At 40.0% G+C, this 16615-nt stretch overlaps 1 protein-coding gene across 2 annotated transcripts in view; it reads right to left on the bottom strand.

Moving 5' to 3' along the window:
• The window catches only part of faf1 (Fas (TNFRSF6) associated factor 1), a 58981-nt gene that overhangs the window by 13925 nt on the left and 28441 nt on the right, over window positions 1-16615 (bottom strand). For both annotated transcript variants that reach the window (XM_086090045.1, XM_086090044.1), the window contains 9 exons: window positions 15305-15400; window positions 15023-15146; window positions 14852-14915; window positions 14681-14762; window positions 10135-10289; window positions 5706-5842; window positions 5460-5548; window positions 1272-1352; window positions 1032-1109 (listed from right to left, as the gene is read on the bottom strand). In XM_086090045.1, coding sequence (XP_085946171.1) covers window positions 1032-1109; window positions 1272-1352; window positions 5460-5548; window positions 5706-5842; window positions 10135-10289; window positions 14681-14762; window positions 14852-14915; window positions 15023-15146; window positions 15305-15400 — 906 coding nt within the window. The remainder of the gene's footprint in view (window positions 1-1031; window positions 1110-1271; window positions 1353-5459; window positions 5549-5705; window positions 5843-10134; window positions 10290-14680; window positions 14763-14851; window positions 14916-15022; window positions 15147-15304; window positions 15401-16615) is intronic.

Here is a 16615-nt window from a genome sequence, read left to right as displayed (position 1 = left end):
GCTGTGCTGCTGAGCAAACAGCAATCAGCCAGCACTACGCTATGCGCATAACGGCATCGGTGCCGTCCTCGCAGAATTATTGTTTTTCCCATATGCGTGACAGTGTCTGCCTGTGTATGTGTGTCTTAGCCCCCACTTGGCATACAATTATTGTTTTCAAGTGAATATATGTGTTTGCGCACACGCCTGCGAGCAAGCCTCAGTCTTTTGTTAACTTTGGCTTCAATATGGGCTTGTGTGCCGTAACGATGCAAAGCAGCTAAACAGAACAATAACTGTATGTAAAGTTGGGTGATATCTGCAGGGAGAGGCCTCACTGTAATTAAACTGTGGTGCTCTTTTCAGTTTGATCACCTCGACTGACAGGCGGGCCACAAAACCACAATTTAATTGAGTCATTGTTAAGAACTGAGAAACACATAGTGCTGTGGAATATTTAAGTTGAATTTACTATTGAATATGTTTAGAATCGATTAATCTATAGATTTTTCAGTCGATTAATCAACTAATCTGATTCATTTTCATTTTGCATTAAAGTGTATTAGAGATAACCATACTGTTAAAAAGTTAGTGGCAGTGCCATTAAAGGTAACGGTCGGTTAAATCTACTTAACCAGTGGTTAAAGATATAACCGAGTTTTGAACCACCGGGCCCAGCATGGCAAGTCATCCTGCATCTATGAAGAATTACAATAAATGTACACAAGTTATCCCATATTTACTCTTATAGTATTGCAAAGCATAACTCATGCTTTGCAACAGCAGGAACTGTGCCCATATCGCAAGATAAGGACTGAAAGATTTTGTTGTTGGAACGCCCTGTAAAAAAATAAAAAGAGAGGGCTCGGGAGAGTGTGCCTCGGAACGGGTAGGAGATTGTAACTGTCCGTTCTCCTTGCGAGCAAAAATAATCAAAGTCTCTTGTCTTCCTTGCTTGTCTGTTGTTTGTTAAATGTTCTAAGTTGTTTGAACCTGAGACAACATGTGATCAAAACTGATAAATCACGCTATATGAATGTGATGCAAATCACCTCTTTCTCTTCCTCCTGCTCCTTTCTCATCTGCTCCAAGCGAACTTGCTCAGCCTCTTCTCGCTCTTGAGCTTCCCTCTGAAAAGGAAACAAAACATTTTATACACACAAAAACTAATTAATTAATCAATTAATCAAGTTCATTTCATGTTGCAATGTTGAGAAAATGAGTCGAATGTTATGGCACGTGGGTGTACATCTATTGCAGCATTCCCACGCCTATTGTCATTATTTTAATACCTTCTTTCGGTCAGCCTCCAGAGAGAGACGGTAGGCCTCGTCCTGTTCCCTCTTCACCATCTCTCTTGCTTCACGCTCGTCCTAGGTGGAGGACACACAAGACAAAACATCTGAGTGACGGTAGTGGGTGTGGAACCAAAAGAACCGAGTCAAAAGAAAGCGTGGTTACGTACAAACAGCAGGTATGAAAGAGTAGCAACAGAGGGCAATTCATTGTGACCAGACTGTCATTTATCAGACTCTGAACCGCTTTTATGTTTCCTCATCTTTTCTCTTTTATTCCCTCGGCTTCTCTTCCTGTTTGTACAGAGGGAAGGGGACAGGCGGCCTTTTTCTATGTACCTGCTGCGGCTGCAGAGTGCTTTAGAAAGAACGGGACTAAATACAAGAGTCTATTGTGTTAACAGCGCACAGCCATTACTTTTCTCTTTTCTGAGGGCCCATGCTGTGTGCCTGCCCGGATATGGCAAAGGAAGTTTATTGTGATGATCGGAGGGGGCCACTATGAAGTTCAGCAGTGGGCAAGCAAAAGGACAGTGTCTATTGTTGCTTAGAGTCAGCACATGCAAAAGATACATGTGTGTTCACATAATGAACTAACAGTGAAAGGAAACTGTAAAAGAGTGGTAGAAGGGCAAGCATCAAAAGACGATAGCGCCAATGCACTGGACATGACTCATGCAAAACAAAGCACACAGCTGTTTTTTCTGTTGATTTTTGTTGTGCGGATTTTCATGCAAGTAGGGTTAGGTTAGAGTTAGGACACATTGGAAACACCAGACCAGACACGTCTTTCTGCTCAAACGGCTCTTGGAGTCCACTAATTAGTCCTATGGGTGCATTAGTGCAGAATTGTGCCTAGCAGGACACAGATCAACTCCTTCTGTACTAAAGTTTTTGGCAGCATAGTTGTGTACAGCATCTGTTTTAATGTAAATTGATGTACCTCCATCATTATCGCCAATTATTATTAGGGATGTAACTATTGTTATTCTATTAAATCGATGGAATAATTGATTAAATAATCACAATACGATATCACGATATGAAGGTCATGATACGATAATTATCACGATATTGTGGGGAGGTTGGCGATATAAAAAAAGGTCACAATAGTGTAAAAAAAAAAAAAAAAGGAGCTCATACTAAAAAAAACTTTGGGCTTTTGTACATAATGCATATAAACAACCTACAATCTCTAATAACACTTAATATTGAGTCACACATGCACGCGAGTTCCTCCACATGTTGACTCGGTTTACAAGTATATTACCGGTATGTAATGTTCCCCTTCATCTGACCATTAGCATGGATTTTAAAACATAGAAGGGCCAAAACATGCCTTGTGAAAATTAAACTGCACTAAAAAAAAATGTCACCAGAGGGTGCTAGAACTGCACAAATGGAAATCAACCTGACTTTTTAAACAGATGTGCTGCCTTGAACATCGCGATATCACGATATTGCCGTTATCGTTACATCCCTTATTACTAAAGCATTATTACAGCTGACATTAGGGCTGTCATTATTGGAATAGTTTTAGAAACGATTATAATATAAATTATTCCATCAATTAATAGAATAATCTGATCAAACTTTATTTTGCATCAAAGTGTATTATTACAAAACAATTCACTGCTTATTAAATAAAATATTGTTGCTTATTTGGTATTGTTGACTGATTAAAACAATTCTCAGTTACACATGAGAGGTATGTTGTACTTACCAACCTTTCTGTAACTGATCCCCTTTTTTCGCTTCACATTTTCTTATCCCGCTTTCTGCCCTCCTGTCCCTCCAATTGAAGCAAACATCCACGCCACCCTGCCAAGTCTCCGTTCTGATCAATATTTCGTACATAGAATAGTTTCCCAACTTTTATTGAACCAAAGCAGCCAGTTTTACAAAAGGAAAAACCTCACATCACAAAACAAAAACAGTCGCAAAAAACATGAATAATGAAATAATGATTTTCTTGTCTCAATTAGCTCACAAATTGACATAGTCGCAGAAAGGTTTGGTGATGTCAATTGCACATCATTTGAAGAAAAATACTTATTTGAAATGTATGTTTTACATCTGTTACTTTTAAACTAAGATCACAATATAATGTTGCTTGTGTTTTTGCTCCTTTACAGTGTGTCAGCATAAATAATCCATCCAGACCGGACCGCAGCACCATCAAAACACCTTTGCCATAAACTAGAACAGAGACTGAGGATCCAGCAGCCCACTCACATTCAACATCGGTGACCTCTTAACTCACACTTGCTCTTCTGGGTGAAAGGATAAAAATTCAACACAAATCTTATAGATGGTTTTCTCAGGCGAGTGGAGGAATGGACAATGACAAATGGAGGCCACAAGACCTACAGTGAGTAGTCAGTTGATGATACTAAGATAAAAACGCAGACAACCACTGGAATGACTTTAAACTTGACTTTGGAACTGCTTTAGACACAAAGTGGCTATCCAGCTGCTCCATTTGTCAACATGGAATGTCTGAGTTGAGTGGACGTCTGTGTTTGTGGTGTGTCACGGGCCTCCGATGAAGTAAGAAAATATTGGAAAAAACAGATACTGCAAATAACCCCAAAAATGACCAAGACCAATGGGATAAAGTGAGGCTTAGAATTCGAGCAATGTCAAGGCTGACTTCACCCATTCGACCCTGGAGATGAGAATAGGTCCTGTCAGGAAGAGGATTGACTCAATTCCTGTGGTTATTGGGCCTAATTGATAAGCACACAGCTGCATTAGGCTTTCAAAACCATTCAAAATCTACGCTGTCTTCATGTGACATTTTTACAAGCAATTTCCTTCAGGCGGACTGCACCTGGGTAATTATCCAACGTAAATACCTCCTCAGTACAACTTAACTGTACATTTATGCCTGTTTCTTTACTGTCCGATGGAGCAAACGCCCGTAGATTCATTCAATATGAAGCAGGTCATAAGAAGCCCTTTATAGAACTGTTTAGTCTAATAATAAATAAGATAGAAAATCATGCGGATGTATTTAGCAATACATGGAAATATTGTTAATGGTGAAATGTTACTGGATAATAAATGTAAGATTATCAGTCCCGATAAACGTAGTAAACTATTCATTAAAATATTAGATTATAGATAAGATAAAGAGTGAAAACTACGTTTTCTTTTCTTGATTTGTACGCATGAGAAAGCTGACGGCCGTTGTTTTTAATACACTACAAGCTCACATATAATAAATGGAGTGCACTTATTTAGCACTTTATCTACACCATATGATGTCCAAAGAGCTTTACAAAGCCTCAGTTTTACTTGTCACTGTTGTGTTATTAATAACATGGAACTTTTCAAATACACAAGTACAGCTCTCAAAAGACAAAAAAAAAAACCTACTGTATGAATGAATACCAGTCGATATAGACACATTTACATACATTACTTGTTGTCACCTTATATTGATCAAGTGAGGTGTGACTAAAGTGGGAAACAAAAAAATGACGCCAATGCACTGTTGCAATTAAGATTACATGAATAGCTGTCACTCAAATAAGGCATTCATTATGAACAACCAAAGTCACTCCTTACCTGCGGTTCCCATAACTGACATGCAACGGCTTTTAAATTAACATTGCTGCTCACTGACTAATGGTTAAACTCCTAATACAGAGTGGCATCTGTCATTTATAGATACAGTAGTCCAAATAGAAGCAAAATGGCAAGTGTGGGAACGTGTTCCTAAATGCGAACAAAACAGGAATGAGCTGAAACAATGTTTGTGTGTTTTATTTCAGGTAACCATGCCTTGCGGTCTGCTCAAGCGTGTCGCTATTTACATACCAGGTACGGCACAGATAAGATAACACGCTTCCATAAAAATCTGATGTCTCTTATTATTAGGTACAAGGTGCCAAACCAGAAGATTTGTATAGAATTTTGTAGCTAGCACAAGCCTGCATAGTCGTGAAAATTACCAGTAATATAAAGTTAATCCATACTTTCCCTCAATAACTTTCTGCAACATTTCGCCTGTATGGTGTGTGTGTGTAAAATTTTGGTCCTTTGCTTTGACATTTTCTTCGACCTTCCAACCATGCCCTTTTATGGACCTGGCTCTGTATCCTGACAAATGTTTAGGGATAGGTATCCAAACAACGTCCAAAGAAGCCATTATGTTTCCAGAGCATGCGCCCTTTTTACCTCATCTTTGATGTCCTCTTGTTGCTGTGCTGTGAAGATTTCCATCGCTCCCATTAACCTCATCATTAGCTCGTCCACTGTCGTATTACCTGAGAGTTCAAATGCAGCCACAATTGAACATGTGATGAATCGCTTAAGAATGATTTGAAAAGATTGTTGTAAAAAAATAAAAATAAAAATAATTGACAGCAAAAAAAGAAAAAGAGAGTCTGTATTGAATTTATAAAAGAGTGCTATGTTATTTACCTTGAATAACATTTAGTACTTCATTGGAGGTGCGTTTTCCCATGACTATAAGAAGTAAAGGGAACTGGTCTGTTTTGTATGTGCGTATGGTCTGTGTCACCACACTGCCAAAATGTTTCGTGCACATGGTGAGTAGCCTGAAAGACAAACAAGAGTCATTATTTGCAATCAACAACACATAACCACATATGTGTTACATAAATATACAAATAAAAGTGAATAGAGAACAAAAATGTGCACGTCGTTCAGCATTCTGACCTCACGTAGTAAGAGAAATGCACACAACTGCCGGCATTAAGGACTTTAAAACCAATTCAGCTTTTTCTTATTCCATCAGAGTGACACGCTACCTCAATTGAGTGAATTAGTATGCCTCGCCAGACTCCCAGATTTGATAGGGTACGAGAGGATTTCTTATTCCATTACAAAGAGGGAAGTTTTTAAATTAACATTTCAAGCAGTGAAAAGGGTAGCAGGCAGCCCGAGTCTGCCGAGCTCCCTCTAAATGTCATAATATTAATGAATTGCTATAGACTGAATGCAAATATAGATTACCCCCCCCCCCCCCGCCTTTTAATAAGATCTACTTTAATAACTGGCTGGTAAAATAGAAGGAAGTAATGGAATGGAAGGCGAGACAATGGGTCAGATGAGGGTGATGAAGTTGAAGGATGCCGTCTGGGAGGGGCTGCAGCTCTTGAAAACAGCAAATCAAAACTGAGAGTTACTTGCAAGATTGTCAAATAGTGCTACACCACAAGCTTACAGTAGTGCAAATTGCACTCACGCATTATGTAAACATGATTATAGACTAATGGATTGGTGGGAAAAGGGGAAACAGTACAAAAGGTGGACTAAAGGAAATTACTTTTTTGTTTTGTTTTTTATAAATAGGGGATGGGATATAATTGCTGAACTCTGCGTGACCTGCATTTGGCAATAAAGAAGTTGGGTACCCTAAATCCTACTGATCCTTTTGCCCTGACACTTATCCCCGTATAGACCACGGACCAGGTAGATCACGACAATAGCCCGTGGAGAAACTCTAAACTGTAATGAAAGACCAGTGAACAATGGACACTAACTTGAAGGGTAACTCAATCCAAAATCTCCCATCAAACACAAGTAAAGCTGCTTTAGTCAGCCATCTCGAAGTCAAGATACTGAAATATCATTCTGAAAACGCAGGAAAATGGAAACGCAGTATTTCTGGAATTCTGTATAGTGTAGTTGATATAGTGTATGACTGATGACAGTAAGTCACGCTATCTCAAAACACTAGCTCAGTTTCCTTGACCCACAATGACATGGCGAACAAGTATGTAGCCTCGACTGCACCAGACCAGACCCTGGCATTTAAAAAGCTTCAGGGCGGAGGACACCTGCACTAAACTAATGGGAGTTTAAGCCTTTGCTCTACTGACAAACATGATTGGCAGCTTCCAATGTGTCACACATCTCCGCCTTTCGCTGAACACGCAGACAACTACAATAGTATAATAATGTAATAATGTTTCCCTGCAATGTCACCTTGCATTTCTTGCCATCAACTTGATGACCGATGATTTGAGTAGACCGGCCATATGCTTCAGTGAGCAAGTTGATGACTCAGGCTAGTACAGTAGTAGGTAGAGAGACCTGCAGGGAACATTTCTGACAGCCACTTGGTGCTGGAATTGGTATGAGAACGGGACGCTCTGACAGCTCACCGTGTCATAAGCACAGTGTTTCTGAAAGCAAACGGACATGTTTTGATTGGAAAGACAGTTTATTTTCTGTCTGTCTAGACAAGTCATGCTTTCAGGTAGAGGGATGTCAAGAGGAGAAGTCAGGCAAGAGGAAGATGTGTTGTGTTTAGGAAGCTCGCAAAAGAACAAGGCAATAAACTGCTAAATAAATCGGAATCTTGTAAGTGACTCACTGTGGTGACCCTTGACAGGACAAGCCGTAAGTCAACGATAGTTAAACCATTGACGTAAGATTCTGTGAATAACACGCACCGTGTATAATACGCCACCCCACAAATTTCTCTGTACTTGTGCATAATACAATCCCCCATTTTTTTATTATCAGAGTGAATAATAGGAATTAATAGTGATTTTTTTTTAAATGCAGAATAAAAATTATGCTATGATTAAGGTCTTTCAAAGTATTTTTAAAATTCTATTTTGGAAAATCCTGTTCTTGTACTCTATGCTTTTGGTAGTAGTTTTAGTAAGCTATTTTTATGTATTTACTTAAAGGGGAAGTCAACCCCCATTTTTTTGGGGACAATAATATGTTCTATGCAATCCCACTAGTCTATGGTATTCTGGTGAATACTGCGTTAGTGAATATGAGTTAAGCAGCAAAATCCTGCCGTTTTATCCATCTCACGGGGCGGCCATTTTGCCACTTGCTGGTGACTGAAGATGACGTCAATGTTGCTCAGGTCTCATGTAACAACCATTCCCAGCGCAGCTTCAGAAAACAAGTGAGCTGTGATTGGTCATTGCCTGAGCAACTGTGATGTCATCTTCAGTTGACAGCAAGTGGCAAAATGGCCGCCCCCTGAGATGGAATAAAAACAGCTGGATTTTGCCTCATAACTCATACTCCACAAATGTACTATTAATAAGAATGTCATATTTAGGACAGTAAGGTCACATAAAACATGTTAATGTCAAGAAATGTTTACGGTTGACTTCCACTTTAGCTTTTTAACTGCTAGCTGCTGAAACAACACAATGAAGTAAGATATTTACGGCAGCACTAATACACTAATAAGAATATTCTTATGTTGATCCACTGGTAATTATCAATATTTGCCAGGTGCCAGGACACCCATTGGCGACAGTTATGCTGGCATCCAAACGGCAAAACTGGCATCTAATTGGCAAAACTGCACTTGTGTATAATTAATCTCATAACTTGACGGCCTGAGAGAATACAGATTGAAGCAAAACGTATTCCAGTATCAGCAGGTTTGTCATACACATACATACACAGTGTTAACTGTGTGATTGACCCCAATCAGCAGTCACTCCGGATCAAGCCGGGAGCGTGAGAATGCGGAGACGTCGTGTTTGTGAGGTAGAGCTAGCGTGCATTTGTGCATGCATGCGTTAGCAGCAAAGCTGTGACTAGCTGTGTGCGATGAAAAGCTCCAGATGTTGTCTGCCTTTAATGTGCAATAAAAAAGCTCAGCTGGGGCAAAAAGCAAAGGAGGCTAACAGAAGAGAAAGGAGAGGGGAATGAAGGAAGGAGGGCATTTCCTTAAAAGAAATAATGGAGGGATGAGGTCAGGGTGTGAGTCTTTCTTAAACGGTTCCAACCAGAGGGCAGGCTTAACTCAGGGGGTTCTTGGGAGTGGGAAAACACTTGTGTAGTGGGATATTCAAAATGAAAATTAGCAAAGAGGGAAACATGAGTAATGAGAAATTAATGCAAGTCCACCTGCATCGCCTTCTGGACCGCTTAATTGCCATAGCAAATAATGTGAATTATGTTTTCCAGATTGAAACTGGCAATGTAATAAAACCTTTTTTAAACTGTTTACCTATTTTTAAGTGATATTTTAACATTCCAAAGGAGGGCTGAATGATATTGGAAAAACATGCAATATATATGTTGAATATCGCGAGATCGATATTATCGAGATATTTACCAAGTACTTAAAGAACTAACACTTTTATTATATGTATTATTTTATTATTATAAATACATAAATATTATTATTATAAAGAATAACTTTTTTTATGTGTTCCCTAGATGATGTTCAACTATTAGAGGATGAGGCACATTTATGTTTGTGTCTAACTGGTCAAATTCAGGTAAAAGCAAAAAAATTCCATATGAAAGTTATTGCATGTCTTTGTGATATGCATTTTTGCATGGCCCATTATCGCGATACCGATATTTTTTCGATATACTGACCAGCCCTATTCCAAACTGTCACACAAGTATACAGATACAAGTAAAACATACAATGCAACAAAAAGTACAATTTGTCACCCTTAAAAGACCACAAGCACATTTTCATCACAGTAATGTCGTTATGCTTTCAGCTAAAAGCTATTTACACAATCATCTATATGGTAAAAAGAAAAAGAAAAAAAGTGCTGTATGTAAATGTGCCTTTTGTGAGCTTTTAGATATGATAATCAAGAAAAAGCTCTCACACAGTCTCGCTTCTCATCTAGATAAACAATTCCCAATTTATTATAACACTTCAGTATTAATTCAAGCAGTGGACTGCACTAGGCTTGTCAGCATATTGATTAAACGCCAGTTACTGGATAAATCCTATTTGGGAAAGGTGGTCCCACGACTAGCTGTGAAATCATTACAGTTTGAAAGCTCATTTGAAAAATAAAAAAAATCAAAGCAGTCACCGAGGGGTAAAAGGCAGACAAAGAGGGGAAGACAATCACACAGGTGACTTTGCTACCTGGCTTTGTTGGCTTCTTTAGTAACGTCCCAAGCCCATGTGATGAAGTTCTGGCTCAGGTAGGAGACAATGGAGTCGGCACACATCATTTGGGAACAGAAGACATTGCTGAGGACACTGTCGTCGTTGTGGAGGTAGATGGCAAGCAGCTTTCTCTGCAAAGGAAAAATTAGTTAATTATTCAGAATGTGTTTCATATGAATTGATCAGTAGTAGAATCTGACTGGCAGAATCATAGATTGGCCAGCAGGTGAAGAGACTGCATAACTTCTATCGGCAAAGGCAAGGCCAGCATTGGCAAATACTACACGCAATCAAGTGGAGAGTGGTGTAAATAAAATCTCTCTCAGAGGCATCAAAGATATGAAGAAAACAAAACAGACAGATCACTCTATTTATTTTACACCAAATGCCAACAGCCTACTCAGGTTAGTAGCGGCAGGGGCAGACAATATTGACGAAGCTCCAAATCCAAAGATATTGACACCATGCTATATAAGTCCAGCATTCTCCCTGCTGACTATCTAATTAAAAAACAAACACACCCAACAAGCATAAAAGGTTCCAAAGGACAATGTTGGAAATAATGCGCTCTAAATTACATGTCACTTCTCTTGCAATGGAAAGAACAAATAGAAAAACTCTTGGTTCTTTTTTTTTTGTGACAGGGAGAGTCAGAAGGTCCCTTTCTCAGGAGTAGTAATCTAGGCTACGTACGACAAAAAGAAAAAAACTCTACACAGGGTGTTAAATGTGAGGGAGAGTGAAAGACCAAGTTGTGCTATACTGTGGCCTCTGTCGAATAGGAATGGGAGAGCACTGCTGTGTTTGCTCAACGATTAGAGCTTTAGAATAATCTCCAGGGCTCCTAGAGAGAAGGAGCCGGGGACTCATTCATCGGCCCGATTCAACGGCCTGAAAAGATTAAACACTCATGCTGAGAAGACAAGCAAATTCAGTCTTGAGTGAGGAATGAGTGAGAGGGGAGGGTGGATTTTTCAAACATGAAGAAAAAAAAAAGAAAAAAAAACCTGATACATGCTCAAACGCTGTCATCCCAACACATGCACAAAACCAAACTCTGTTGCACCCACCGGCGAAGTACTCACATTTGCACACATGCATGCTCAATTAGCGCAAGTGCAAAGACTAATCAACGTAGTCATTTGGGCCAACTGAACTCCTTCATCTTGGTTAAACTGTCCGTACCCCCTCTGTTCTCCCGCCGCTTTCAAGTTGGATCTTTTGTATTGCCTGTCTTAGCAGGGAGGAGCAAATCCCTGTTCAGCTAAATTACTAGGTCCAACCTGAGTTCGACAGTGACCCCATAGCCTTTCTTCACACCTGCTCACCTAAACCTGAGCTTGCTTTGTGTGTCTGCGTGCGCATGTGCGTGCGTGTTATCCACAGGTTCAACATAAGGAATTGATGTCCCACTTTCTCTCGATCTTGATAGTAACTGATGCAATTAGTGCATTTGGTGCAAAGTCCATCATTGTTTTCAAGAAAATGAATTGTGAAATACCTACCGGTACATATGAAAGTATTTATCCATCCATCCATGTTATAATCTAATAGATTGTATATTATATTATGAGCAGGGAGGAGCTAATCCTTCTTCAACTAAATTACTATGTCCAACGTCCTGAGCTCAAATCAAATATTCTAATCTATCTACAATATATTAGATTCCCTATGTTACATTAAGAACCGTTCCGATATTTTTTTGTAGTTGTAGAGTTGTAGTATAAAAGAACAAACCAAAGGTCAGTACAACCAAATTTAAAAGGTAACGACTACCGAATGATGCCAACATAATTAGGTGAACTACAAACGAGAAAGACTAAACCAAATAGAGAGAAAAAAAAACACTTTAATGCAAAGACAACACATATAGAAAGCATAATTAAAATGTCTACATGTCACACCAGATGATTGCACTGACATGGTTTGTCTAAAAGGAAAAGGTGGACAAATACTGCACTTTCTTTTAAGGCACTGATACAGGAATTTTGTGGGATCTCTGTGAGAAAGCCATTTATTTGTATGTGATTCAATAGCGGTATAAAAAAAATAAACTAATCATTGCATTTAAAATTGTCTTTGCCTTGTGACTTGACCACAAAAGTGAAAATGAAATCAGTATTAACAGTCGGAAAAGCTCTGACATGGCCGACAATTAGTGAAAAATAATGTGTGTTAATGATAACAGGTGGCCACTACATATCTAACAGCACGGGCTGGATTGGATTATCCTGCTAATCCCTATTGACACTTGCCAGACACAAAATATATATAGGAACAAATCATGCTCTACCATGTGGCAAGAACAGCAGCTTTTTAAAAATGTGGATGGTGTATAAATGGCAACAGATAAGAATCAGGTGTTTGGCATGTTTTTATGGGTATTTAATAACTTTTTAACCGACTGCCAGAACATGGTGCTGTATTTTTAAAGAACACTAAGGAAGAAGGGGAGTAAAGCAGATAGTGATTGTGATTGTAATACAGATGGCAGCTCAGTCTGGAAAAGCAAACACTTCAAAATGAAGAGCTCAAATGACTGATCTAATGACCTTGCAGACACTGTGGGAAAACACATGAGATCAATGAGCAGCCACACAGGAGGCTGGATGAAAACATCTTACGTCGTACAAACGGAAACATCGTCAACTTTTAATCTCTGCGACTTTACTAATCTTACTGCTTTGGATTTCATGCTTATAAGTGAGACGGCTTCTTTAAAACCTCTTTGTGGCTAATAAATAACAGGTAGTGTGACTCCTTACTCATTATTCAGTGCTGTGTTATTCTTACAGGTTCACTTATTGAACCAAGACAGAGTATCTTGTGATTCAGAGCTCTTCATCTTATGTATATATGCATTCATCAATATGCCAGATGCCATCTCGGTTGTGCTCTTTCCTCTTGACTCTGAAAGCCTATTGCCGGAGTCTAAAGCGGATGCTTGGCTGAGATAAATCTCTGAACTCCCCACTCCAGAGAGCTATGAATTTTGATGTGTCTTTGTGTGTGGCAGACAGCACAGGAGTGGCGAGCAGAGGAGAGAGGGGTTAGAGTGATTAACCGCTGCGTTGATGTGGATTTAGCAAGGATCGTGGTTAGTGATGGGTGGCCTATCTCTCTGTTCGCTCTGACTAACCGCTGATCCCCAAGAGGGCTCAGCTCAGCTCAGCTCAGCTCCGCGGCCCAAAGCATTTTCATTAAGGATGGATTGAGTGCATCTCAACAGTCATGCGCCGCCATCAAACGCACATCTTCAGAAACACTTCATCAAATGTCGTGTTTTGCTTAGTGATTAGCCTCCCGCAGGCTTTGAGAGAGTACCACTGATTCATCTGTGTATTTCCAGTTCAGTTCAATATGCCCTTAATGAAGGAGATCAGGAAGGACCAAAAAAAAATTCAAATGGAGGCAAACATTTGGGACGGACGGAAGGCGGAAGTGGCGATACAATCATGCACATATGGAAGCAAAGTGCCAGACAAGTTTTGTGGCCTGGAGGCTCGGATGGTGGCGACAAAATAGGACAAACAAGGAGCAGCTCAAAAAGCTTCTGTTCTCTTCCAAAATTCTTTGCACATATCCATCTTCTCCAAAGCCACACTAACCACAGCACAGTTGGCAGGCTAAATCAAGCTTCCCCCGGACTAAAACAAAAAACGGTGAAAATGTTTTTGCCCCAGTGTGTGGTGGTGAGTGCAGTACAGGGAGGGTGAACACCAGGGAGAAGGCGGCCATATTGCACTAGCTTAGGAGAAGGGATCGGCTGAGAAGGAGACGAAACGCTAAGATTCTCCTCAGTTGTTTCATCTCTATCCTCCGCTGTCACCATATTTACTTCTGTCCTCTCTGACTGACTCCTCCAACTCCAAGATTCTGTTTCTGCCCATCCCAAGCTTGCTCGCTGTGTACCCGGTGATCTGAACTCCCCTAACATCTTGCCGTGTCCTCGCAGTCTAATGAGAGTGTAATCCACACAAGCTGTCAGTTGATACGTGCTTCCTTAAAAGGACAAAAGCTGAAAAACACGAGGGGGTGACATGGGCCACTATAAATAAACCTCTGCAACCAGGGTGAACAGTTGAAGGCTTATGGTAAAAATTATTATCAATGTTGCTTCAAAGCCTTGGCCTCACAACATAATAATACAGGGTGAAGATGACTAAGAGTGCTTATTTTTTTTCAACTTTAAGTAGGACGGTCCGTCAATACTGACAGAATGCCCACCTTTGTTGGTCGGCCCTAAAATAAAGTGACGACAAAAGCGTGTGGATAACATAAAACGGCGTGCCAACAGGTTGGTTCGTCTTTAAAAAAATAAATGGTGGACTGACAATGACGGAAGGAGGCGCTAGACGCAGGCAAATGACTGGCAATCAAAAATATGTAATATACCCACCGCTGCTCATTAGGGTCGCAGGAGAGCAGGCGGGGTACACATTTTCAGGATTCTGAATATTGTTGTGATGTAAAGCCTTTACAAATGTCAAAATGTTCCTGAAAACACAGTTCACTGACTTACTTCTCTGGCTTTGCCATAGAATGACTCTTGAGACGCTGCCTCCAAAGTTCCAATGAAGAACATCGGGTGGTTTTCTCCATACCTGTAGGAAACACACATATAGTACTTAAACATATTGTTACATTCCAATAGTACATTGGGTTCATATGGCAAACACGTTAGTGAGCTCACCTTGAAGAAAATTCAGCAGTAAAGTGCAGTAAGGCATCACCTTCATTCTCACTATTCTCTGGCACTGCATGGGCAAAATCAATTGCATGGTTATGTGCTAGCAATAGCTCCAACTGTCATTAGGAACAACAGAATTGCGCTGAAACGGTAACATTGGTCCACTGTACTTACTCATTGGCGTTTTCCGACAGCTGGAGGAGCCCGTTCCGAACATCTCTGAATCATCCACACCAAACTCTGACGCGTCCTCAAAATCATCCCCCTCGCTGTCGCTAACCATGTGGACATCTGCGCACTGAGAATGTAAATGACTCATTTTAACAAATGTCAATAACAGACGCATCTCTTTACCATGCTTTTTCAGTTTGTATGTACACACAGCACAAACGAAGGAAGGAGAGTAACGCAAAGCACAGCTCTCATGGCTGCATTTGTGCGTGCCAATCTAAATACCTCTTCTGTGGGCTCCTGGGCATTGGCTGGTGAAGACCTTCGACAAACAGTGAGGTGATGGCAGGGATAGTTGATCCCAGAGGCAGCTAGCGTTATCTAAGATAGGAAATAAAATGCCATTCAGCGACACCTTAGAGTAGACCACATTTGATCTGACCGAAGTCAAAATAAAACACAAATGATGCACTTTTAAGTGAGCATGAGCAACAACTTGTGTCTTCAGTATTGCCAAACAACGCCTCTTGCAGCTATTCTTCACAAAAGTGACTAGCAACAATGCCAACAGTGGTCCTTCATGTAAGAAACTTTTATTTACTGCATAGTGGAAGGAAGAGGGGGATTTGGGCTGACAATTATTCCCACACTAGAAATTTCACGATTAATGCATTTATTTAACATTTTTATGTCCCAATTATAACGTTTATCAAGTAGCAGCTTATTATTATTGAAACCTTACAATTTAATGGATCATATCAGGGTTTCCCCCAGTGCTTAATAAGGCTGTTCATTTTATAAAAAATAAATAAAATTAAATAAAATTAAATAAAATAAAAAGGGGATGGTGGCTCACTCTTTACATTAGAACTTGGTGATGATCAGTTATCTAGTTTTTGTGAAAACTTGACAGATGGATCGAAAGTAGAAGTAGCAAATGTGCAAAAACAACCTCTTTTGATGAGTTAAAAATGGTAAGAAAAACCTAAACCTGTTTTACTGAAACGACTTTCACATTAAAATCTACAGACTAATGAGCTGCTTAATCCACAGTCAGGACTGAAAATGTCAGAATGCAGTAGGGACTCATTACAAATGGTGACTGCAGGCTTAGGCCCAAGGGACATCAACAATATGAGCTGTACAAAGCAGAGTGAAACAAAAGACACCTGCTTTTACAAAACGATGAGATCGGAGATGAATTGCCATCATATAACAATGTGGGACACAACAACAGAAAAAAATCTGAGTCAATATTTCCTCAACAAGATAGCATCTTAATTGCCGTCAACAAAACCCATTAAAGGCATGACTATCTTGCCATCTCTTGCACCCTGAATGACACCATTGTCCGAACGATACAACACTATATTCATTGACGTGCTAATTGTGAAAGAGAAAGTGAATACAGAAAGCCCAGATGCAGACTCTTTTTCTGGGAGAGTGAACTTCTAAAAAACAGGACTGAGTCGGGGCACGCAGGCTGGGCTGGTGAGGGGGAGAAAAGAGGCAGAGGAGTTGTTCGTCCCCTGCAGAGGTGCTGTGATCTGTTCGGATACACAAAGAGCAGCTGGACGTGGTTGAATCAGGACACGA

The sequence above is a fragment of the Leptonotus elevatus genome, chromosome 11, assembly GCF_054856555.1.
Source record: "Leptonotus elevatus isolate MCC_2025b chromosome 11, RoL_Lele_1.0, whole genome shotgun sequence".
In the NCBI taxonomy this organism is placed as follows: Eukaryota; Metazoa; Chordata; class Actinopteri; order Syngnathiformes; family Syngnathidae; genus Leptonotus; species Leptonotus elevatus.
This window is presented reverse-complemented; position numbering and strand designations above follow the sequence as displayed.